The sequence below is a fragment of the Acanthaster planci genome, linkage group LG04, assembly GCF_054643075.1.
Source record: "Acanthaster planci isolate LZ-2023a linkage group LG04, COTS_SCS, whole genome shotgun sequence".
NCBI classification, from domain to species: Eukaryota; Metazoa; Echinodermata; class Asteroidea; order Valvatida; family Acanthasteridae; genus Acanthaster; species Acanthaster planci.
The window spans coordinates 13,485,989-13,496,350 of NC_141780.1; the positions used below are offsets into that span (position 1 = coordinate 13,485,989).

The 10,362-nt window shown below is 40.6% G+C and overlaps 1 protein-coding gene across 2 annotated transcripts in view; it reads left to right on the top strand.

Moving 5' to 3' along the window:
* The window catches only part of LOC110985661 (sodium- and chloride-dependent creatine transporter 1-like), a 34,833-nt gene that overhangs the window by 20,094 nt on the left and 4,377 nt on the right, over positions 1–10,362 (top strand). For both annotated transcript variants that reach the window (XM_087135406.1, XM_022246843.2), the window contains exons 9-14: positions 1,903–2,027; positions 5,284–5,396; positions 6,922–7,059; positions 7,596–7,695; positions 7,887–7,987; positions 9,346–9,513. In XM_087135406.1, the coding sequence (XP_086991532.1) occupies positions 1,903–2,027; positions 5,284–5,396; positions 6,922–7,059; positions 7,596–7,695; positions 7,887–7,987; positions 9,346–9,513 (745 nt within the window). The remainder of the gene's footprint in view (positions 1–1,902; positions 2,028–5,283; positions 5,397–6,921; positions 7,060–7,595; positions 7,696–7,886; positions 7,988–9,345; positions 9,514–10,362) is intronic.

The window sequence follows — 10,362 nt, forward strand, 5'->3', positions numbered from 1 at the left end:
AATAATATACCTCGGATAGCTTGCCCACGATCATTCTGGTTTTAAACATATTTCCGGTTTCACATGAAATAGAGATCCAAGTTTGCGGACTTGAACCCTCTCACATGGCATTCACTGATAAAATTACAACCAACTCTCATTATTACAAACATGGCTGAAATGAAATGAAACGAAATTGCAGTTACATACTGTACCAGTAGATAAACACACACTGAAAAGTTGCACATTCTGTGGAGTCAAAATCAGGTATTTTCTTACAGTCATTGCTGTATTCGAGTCCATCACAAGTCCCTGTAAGCCCATCACATGTCATAACAATCTTACGCCAATTCACAAGCTATTCAAATGAGCTGTGTCATTGTTCACCTTGTGTGTGACTCGCTTTGTGAAGTGACTGGTGAGTGCTTGTGAAAGAGTTTGTGAAAGCTCATAGGTACAAAATTCCTTGACAACAAATGTGACCCTGTTGTGTGAAAGGACCCATTTACAGTCTTACTTATCCTGGATCTATAAGCAGAATTAGTTGTCATTACATGACTCTCATGTCAGTTTTTAATCTTACTGGTGTGTTAAACATTTGTCAAACGGTGCGCGGTCAATCGCCTACCATGGTTACCAGGTTACCAACCATGGCCAGTTTTCAAGTGCAATCCACCATTAACACGTTCCGGGAGAAATGATAAAGAAAAAAAAGATCATTTCAAGAACATACCAGTGTATGGACTTTTCCAGTTTTGGTTATAATCCCCAAGTTCCTAATAAATTACTGAATCCCTTTTCCATTTTTAACTTGGAAAAGAAAGACCAGCAATACAAACAATCCCAAAACTGTAACCTTGTGCTGATGAGTAATAATTTTGCTAAAGAAAACTTCTCTTTGGTAGTCTCTTCAAAAGACAGAGCAAATTCACAGCAGCCCCAAGTTCAGAAAAAGGTCAAACTATAATGAAACCCTACAATTAGGGACCCCAAAGGACCTCTAGATTTGTTGCAAAGGATTGCATGTAACACAACAGGTGCGACTGCCAACATGCTTGTACACTTGTTACCGGTAACATATTCTCTCTAATGCTATATCCCCACTAGAAAGCTGGTGTTGTTCATTTAACATTACAGGATAAGTGAAATATATATAATAATGGAAATTCTCCTTGAAACAAGTTGTGAAGGAAAGGCTTGGAAAGGCACAGTCAGTCTGAGCATTTATAATCACTGTTGTTTTGTTGACTTTGTCCGCAGCCATGAGTTACATTTATTTGTCTTGTTGTGATTCCATTCATTTTATATATTTCAGTTTGGTGAGCATGCTTACATTTTTTCAAAACATCACACATTGTTCATGTAGACTTATGCATGCAATACGATCTATACATACCGTTACAACATTAGTGAATACAATGGGAGCCAGTGCTTTATCTGCACTCAACATACGACAATGGATACAATAAACATTGTCATTCATGGGTCCCCAGATTTACATGTACATCATGTAGTAATAATAAGAGTTGATTGTATCATTCCATTGGCAATACAAACAGGGAGCTGGTATTTCATACGAGATTTCACTACACACCAACACGTCCCACTCACAACTTACATGTATCACACAGTGTGTGCCATGCACCCCAGTTAAGGAGGTTTTATTTGCACATGCAAATAAGAAAGAATTAAACATAAATGTTGAAGACAAATTCAATTAGGAAAGAGAAAACTCTATATCAACTAGAATTTGTGGGAATAATAGTGCATTGGGTCATTTCTCCCGATTTGCATGTACATGCACTTGCATTTGACAAAGTGTGACTTGTCCAAGCTGGTTGTTATAAATCTAAAACATTTTTGGGGAAAAAACCTGACTTGCATGTTATGTGTTCCCCCTTGTTTCACCCTGACTTTTGACAGAGATACACTGATAGTCACCGCCATTGGCTGCTGCACCAGCATATACGGGGGCCTGGTCATCTTTTCTGTCTTGGGGTTCATGGCATATGAGCAAGATGTATCCGTAGGAGAAGTGTCGGATGGAGGTAAACAGAACCAAATGAGACACAGTCATAAGGAGGCCAGTATTAAAGCAGATGTTGAGCACAAGCAACTTTCAACACCATGAAAATGCTGTTTTGCCATTAATTCCCCGTGAAATATTTCCAAGGTAATGTACAGGTGAAAGCCCCTTTTCATGGTGGAAAGTAGGTCAGCTGGGCAGAGGACTAGCTCACAACAGTTTCACGGTATTTTCACGTTTTCAAGGATTAACCCAACCAAAAAAGTTAAGAAGGACTCCCCGGTAGCCTGGAATTGGGCTTACTGCATTTTCCAACATTGTTTTCACTTGGCCTCAAGGTGTCTGAAAAGCGGTCACAGTGAGGGTCATCTTCATGGTGTTTTCAAAAGGAGAACTGCAGTGAAGTCGCAGGCTATGAAAAAAAGTTCACGGTGAAACTGCAAATTCACTTTAAATTAACAGTGTTGAAATTCATATTGATGTAACTTGATGCTCCTTTCCCCGTATTTTTAGATAATATTTTACTCTGCTGATCAGTGTCATGAACTTAATTTAATCTAACTTCTTGATATGAGCATATGCTTTGGCTTACTGCTGATGTCCATCAGTCAAGTTGTTGGATAATGGTTCATTATCACATGTATGATATTTGGAAATCAACTAAGGTCATACATGTATGATCATGGCAGGTTCTGAATTACAATGGAAGATCATAGCCACCCGTTTTTTAGTTGACTTTTGAAATACGTTTTTTTCTATCACATCCGAGGAAAAAAATGGAGGTAAATTTTTTTTTTCATCAAAACAACACCAAGATGCTACATGTATACAAGTGAGCGTGTCGTATTCAGCCTTTGCCAGACAGTTTTGATAGACTACTCATTGAATATGTGGCTGCGTGAGGTCGTCCTTCAATGCCCCGTTTTTCTTAATAATGTCCCATTATTAATGTTCGACCTCACTCTGTTGTATAAGCAACTTGTTTGCTGTGTGGTTCTTGTTATTGAAAACATGAGACCCCCAGGAACCGCCGTCAGGGGTATGCTTCAATCAGAATGTGGTGAAGCAGAACAGGTTTCAGGATGAATCCATAGGTGCAGCCGTGCTGGTCATGCATGCATTGTCAGTTGAGCTCCCACGACGCTTTTGTGAAACAGACAGAAAATATTCCTTTTCAACCTAGGAATTTCACGAAGGTCATCAAATCCTTTTTAATCTATTTCCTGTACTGTATAGAAAAACAATACAGATCTTTTTGTTGAGAACGAACATAGACAGTCGAACCTAGGGCCTGACATTTTTGAGTTGGGTCAAGTTTGAGTAATCTGCTGTAGGTGAATTGAAATTGAATTGCAATTAAGTGTTGAAACACTTTGGGATAACCAGTACATGTACTGGCCCTTTACTGTGTTTTGTGAAATGGACAAGTCAATGTTATATCACTGTGTAATGTGATATCCAACAGTGAGGGTGACATGCATAGTTTTGTTGTCCAGTCATGTGATCGTTCTGGGCCAAAAATACTAGAGTATTTAAGACACAAAAATACACAAGTATAACAAAATGTGGCTGGTACTGGTAATCGTGTTTGCTTAGCATTTTCTTTGCTGAGCTAAGTCTGTGCTGAGGAACTCTATCAGTGGAATTGGCCCCTGATTTTGACTGTCATGATGTGGGATATTTTTCCTACCCCCAGGGACATACATGTTCTGATACATGTAGATGTATAGGAAAGATGTGCCATATAAATCCCATAAATGGGGTGCAGATTTAAAGTTTATCAGCACCACAGTCAAGATTAGCTTTGTTATCATGCAGAAAAATAACAATCAAATGATCGTACATCATACAAAAGTAAATAGAATGTGCATGTAAGTCGACAGTTTTAGCTGTTGTGATCTTTCAGTCAGACATAAAAATTTTTATGGCACAAGTAGGCCCTACTACAATCCATTCCATTTGGTAGGGAAGGGCTCCTCATTCCCACAGGCAAAGCAGGAAATAGCCATTTTTTGTAAACCCGCATCAAAATCAAGACCATTCGGAACTTATGAAATCACAGTCTCCAAAACAACAGCTCATAGCCTACCGGGTATGTTAAGATTATTACCAGAAAAATTGTGAAACAGGGGATTAAAAACAATTAAAAAGGGCTGAAAAAAACATGAGTCATATGGTCTGCATTCCCAGTCGGATGTGTCCAGGTCTTAGCCTGCAGTACTTAAGATTATGGAAGGGGGAAGCGTAACGGAGAAATGGGGTACGTGCCATCTACATGTCCTCTTTCAGACGAGCATTATGGCAAATTGGCTGCGAATACCGGATATTAACATAATTGGGAAAGCCTGCGCTTTTGAAAAACATTATAAACAGCGGGCAAGTGTTTACGAGTTGTCTGATACAGAACTGCATATATAACATGGACTCTTAATGAGGTCCCTAGTGGGTGTCTATACACCTTGGGGGACTGGGAATAACCAGAAGATTGAGGGTCGTTTTTATTTTCCTGAGGCCAGATGCTGAGGGAAATAGACCCTCTTCTAGTCATTCACAGGCCTGATGGGATATAGCTCAGTAGACATGCATTAGTGAGCAACTTATGCTATATGTTATATGCTTTGGAATAAGCAAAGGCACTCTAAGATTTTATAATTGAAAGCAACGTCACAATTAAAACTTTGAAGGACATATAAAAAGTACCAAATGCATTGGAAATAACACATGCATAACATCTTTATGCATATCAAGTTCATGCCGATGCACATTTCATGCACTAGTCTTTTCCACTGGTTGGTTAAGCTGCCAACTAGAATCAAAAACAAATAGGCAGCGTTCATGCACTAGTCTTTTCCACTGGTTGGTTAAGCTGCAAACTAGAATAAAAAACAAGTAGGAGGCGTTGTAAGAGTACAGCATATCAGCTGCAGGCACGTATTGCCTTCCATACGTTTCATGGTGTGTTTCTTCAAGTTACATGCCTAAATTCAGATAAAATGAAAAGGGGACTGTTGTAAGGTCCCAGTCCTGTCAGACAAGCGGGGTATGGGCTGCCTTTGTCATGGTAGCCCCCACCCGAAAGACAAGTATGTGTATTGGCTGCGGATTTGTTACATTTTGTGTGTTCGGAATGCGTATGAGCAGTCCAAAAGGAGGAAAGAAAGAAAATGTAAGAAAAATAAACATGGACTGCAAAGGTAAACCCTTTGGTTATTATGTGGAAGCTATATACTGAGGTGTTAATTAACCACGTGGTATTGGCTGTTTTGGTTTACATGTAGGTCCAGGACTTGCCTTCATCGCGTACCCCAAGGCACTCTCTCTGATGCCAGGTGCCCCTTTCTGGTCTGTGCTCTTCTTTTTCATGATACTCTTGGTTGGGATAGACAGTCAGGTAAACAGTCCCCATCACTTTCGAGATTTTTTGAATGCGTACCGGTACGTGACCCAACCTAACAGAATGACTCACAAGTCTGCTTCTGGGCCATAGGCCCTCTGACACTCTATGTAGATCTGGTCCACAGGAACCTTAAAACTGTTTTAGCAACATCATTTGCCATTTCGTCATGATGAGAAACTGAGTGAGAGATCAAAGACAATTAAGACTCTGTGATATGCTGTAATGCAGCCTGAAACAAATCAACAGAAAAAATTGCTTTAAGACTCATTTTTTGCATCCAACAGTCATCCTGTGTAGAAGTAAAGAAGCAATTCCTCAGGCCTCAACTGTCAGCCAGCACAAAGTTGCCCCTTTGCTGTGAGAAGATAAAAAAAAAATAATCTTACACATGCATATACTTCACATCCCTTAATGCATCACTGTCATAATGCATTCTATACTGACCACCACACATGGGATACATCTTTCTTGCAGTGTGAAGTAGGTCATATGTGTTATTAAGCTCCAGTGAAATCATTCAAAAACTGCATGAGTTCACAGGAAGAAAGAACCTGAGGTTCACTGCTGGGTATTTCCGTACCCGATGTCCTGTACATATATCAATCAATGTGTCAATCTCATGCACATTGCAGGGGTGGGGGGGGTACTGTTGAGCGTGAAGTGGTGGAAAATGATGACATAATGCCTGTAACTAACATGGGCATATGCAACCACGCTCACTGGGTCTAAAGTGCTCTTTCTCTGAGTAAATTGTGCATGCAAGTACACATACCCGTAGATGACTGGGACGTTTCATAACATTTCATTTTGAAGGGGGGTGCTACTCGATCTTTAAGTGTGAGATAGCAATACTGGCCCAAAAGTTTGAGGTGGTCACTAAATAGATCTCTCTGACTGAATGCCACACCTTCACAGGAAAATTACAACTGCATGCATGTGTGCATGTTGATCAAAATATCTTAGAAATATGGCACGGCTGATGTTATGAAACTTTGAAGTGCAAACTGCAGATGCAGGTGGCAGTCCTTATATATAGGAAAAGGCATCATTTAAGAGAGACCTATACAAGTGAAGTGGACCACTTCATAACTGAACAGGCAGAGGAAACCCTACCTATTACGTCGTAACAGTATTATACTGTTACATGTACATGTATGCAAGGACTCACGAAGAGAATAACTCCACTACATCTTGTTTTTTGACAGAGGGTTGCATGAGGGCTACATGCATTTAAAATTTAGCCATGGGAAAGAATACGGGAGAGAAGGGTGGTTTGGCAGATTATGGAATGCAAAACAGTGTTGATGGGGATACAGATTGCAGGGAATTAAGGGGCAGGGTAATTGGGCGTGGATCCGAATCATTTCACTGTCGGTGACTTTTTTCTTGTTCTCTGTCAGGCAGGATGAGATGACACTAAGATGAAACAGGTGCAGAACAGTTAGGGCCTGAAAAAAAAAGAAATTGGAGGCCATGCATTGAAACTGACGGTTACTTGATTCCCCCTGTCACATTGCAGTTTGTGGCGGTCGAGGGGCTGATAACTGCCTTGGTGGACATCTTTCCGCGTCAGCTCCGCGGCGGGCACCGCCGGGAAGTCTTCACACTGGTTGTCTGCTTCTTAACTTTCCTCTCGGGTCTCATCTTTGTCACAAATGTAAGACTAGTGTCTCTAGCCAGCCAGAGGTTGGCATCACGGATAATAATTTTTGGGCGTGCAAAATTGGTCTGAAAGATTCATTTAAAAACATGCCATGTCCTCAATGCAAATTGCTTAGTGCAAAAGGACTCAAAGATGTTATGCCACACATAGTGAAATTGCAGTCAGTATTTATAAGAAGTCATCAGCTTGAATGTAATGAGTAGGTAGCACTTGGTTGTGTGGCACTAGTTGAAGTGAAAAAGTATCAGATGGCAAACTTTACCCAATAACAAATATGTAAATAAAATAAAACCTTGTCTCTCATAAAAGTGGTACAAATTCTCTAAACAGAGAGCTTAATTGTTTGGCAAACCTTTCAAAGGATGCTGCAGATGTCACAAAAAAGAAATCTAGAATGTGCTTCAGCCAGGATTTCAGGACTGAAAATGCTTTTTTTCCAGTTGGTGCTGGAAGTATCAAGTGGGGAAAAACTCACATTTGGCATTTGATACAGTTCGAACTGAGTGAGGCCATATTTGTTTGTATTTCAGGGTGGAATGTATGTCTTCAAGCTTTATGATTATTATGCAGTCAGTTACCCGTTGTTTTTGATCGGTGCCGTGGAATCTGTAGTGATAGCATGGGTATATGGTAAGTACATCGGTCATCGATGTTTGTAATGTTAATGGCACCGTTAAAAGCTCATGTCAACAATGGCAAGGTTGAGTGTACATTCCATTTTAACAACGACTTTTTTCACATTTTGTTTTGTGCCCCACCTCTTTGCAATTTCAACATTGAATGTACATACGTGATCTTGACATTGGGTGACCAAACTGCAGGTGCCAACCGGTTCTATGACAACATGGAACACATGATGGGCGTCCGTCCCTTCATTTGGTTCAAGATCTGTTGGAAATTCCTCGTACCTCTTGAAGCCACAGTAAGTACTATACATGCATGCGCATGTCACAGTGGCTCATGATCACCCAAAGTTACCACAAAGTGGGGGGGGGAAACACTTGAAAAAGGGGGAGATGCCTAAAATGGAGGGGACAGTCAAACATGAGCAGGGCAGATTTTGGTTTCAAATCTCAGTGTTTGTATCCGTCATTAAACATATTTCAAAGTTATTGGACAACAAGTTGAGGACTGAATATTCTTGAATAACCCACTGAGGATATAAAAGAAGGTATTCCCATTTATGCATAAGGAAGAAACATCTAGATCTACTTCTGCCTCTTTTCACACTGTATGTTAAAGGGGGGGCATAAGGCAGTACTGCATTTTGAACAGATAGCATTATTAGCAGAAAGTGGATTTTGTTAAGGTGTCTTAAACATTTGCTTAATGGCCAAGCACGTACATGTATTTATTCCCATTTGTAAGTAACCTTTTTGGTCAGAAAGTCAAAATCTCTTTAAAAATTACAAATTTCCTACGATTTATCCAACAATTTGACAATTTTTTTACAAACACTCCTCTTTTCAGTTTATGGTATACCTGTCATGTACAATCATGTTTACAATAGTCACAGACAATCATGTCATTATGGAGAAAAGTTTGCATGTGGCAAGTTCATACTAACTTGAGTGGTTGTTTATAACATTTAATACTCCTATTCACATCCTGTTCTAAACTTCCCCAGAATTAACTTGTAATTGCAGCAGTCCAAGGTAACTTTATCACAGCTGTGATAAAGAAAGATTTCATTGTACGCAAGAATAGTTCGCTTTGTGACCTCTCTCCCCCCACTTGTTCAACAGATAAAAATCAAAGCATGTGAAAAGACTTGTACTCTTGGATACCTGGTTCAGAGCAGACCAAGTCTGAGGAAGGGCATGGGATACTGATTGAGACTTGCTGCAGACTTTTTAACAATCCAATGGCATGAATGTAACGTGATTTCATAGTCGTTCGTGAACCAGCGAAGTGCCGTTCCATCCAAAGGAGCCTCCATTGCCAGGAAAATTGTGCCTTTTCTTGGCCCAGTTTGCGGCTTATTGTCAAAGTGTGTGGAATCCAGGGCCACAGTTATGGGGACAGGGAAGGGGGTGGGTCAAGGAATGAAGAGAGGGAGGACATGGGATGAAAATCACCTATTTGCTTAAAACGTCTCAGAATTGACCACTATTCCACCACTAATGGTTTAGCAGTTTGTTGCTGACGGTGCTTTGCCCCATCCCAGGGAAAATTACGATGCCAACGACCATAAAATTGACCACATTGTGAGCATACACCTTGACGCTCACTTTGCAGGTTTCCATCTCATACTGCAATTCTTGTTGCTTCCTTCTGCAGGGCATCTTTATCTTTGCCATAGTGAAGCACAAGCCGATTGAATACAACGGCTACGCCTACCCACCATGGGGCACCTTCGTCGGTTGGGCACTTTCTCTCTTGTCGATCATGATGATACCCATTACTTTCATTGTGCTACTGCTGCGATCCAAGGGGAGTTTATGGGAGGTGAGTACTTGTGGCAAGCATGTCAGGGCGGGGATTTTACATCCACATACAGTCAAGGAAACTGAACAGTAATGTCTACTATTGGGTCAAAGTCCACGACTAAAGAAAAGCTGTGCAAGGCCTCTGGGAACCCTTTGCACAAAAAATGAACGGGAAAACATTTTTCCCACATACTGTAACACTGCCAAGCTGTGTGGTACAATTTCAATGTACATTGTACCATGATACGCTTCTCATTGTCTCCTCTTCACAGGTCTCTTCATATGCAGGCTTGCTAGCTACAGTTCCTAAGGCACTTTTGAGGAATCCTTAGTGTCGTAACCAGAAATGAATTAATAATATGTTGGTAACTCTGTATAACCCTGGTTATTTGGTTTTGGATGTCTCAAATCACAAGTCAGCCACATGTTTAAAATTGGTGCAGTGTACCATCTTTGGCCGCATTTAACTCAAACTGCTACAGCTCTGTTTTTTGTCATAAGCACCCGAAGACAAACAACTGTAGCGGTGGACAGCTCTGCCACTTTTTTATATGACCCGATGACATATCAAAGATGGCCGCAGAGACTTTGTTGAAATGTGCGGTGTCAGTGCCAGTGATCATCATGTACATGTACCGGCACAGTGTATTTGGTTTGAAGTGAGAACCAATGAGGAACAATGATAAAAGGAATGCCTTTGCCACACTTGACTTACATGTACTACAAATGACTTGTGTGGACTTCTGGTGGTCTTGTGAGGACTTATGGTCTTGTGAGGACTCAGAACTCCTGCGACACCTCTGCCTACATTGAGTAACTGGGGCAGACTCTAGCATTGCTTTAAGGCATCAAGCGGCATATTTAAACA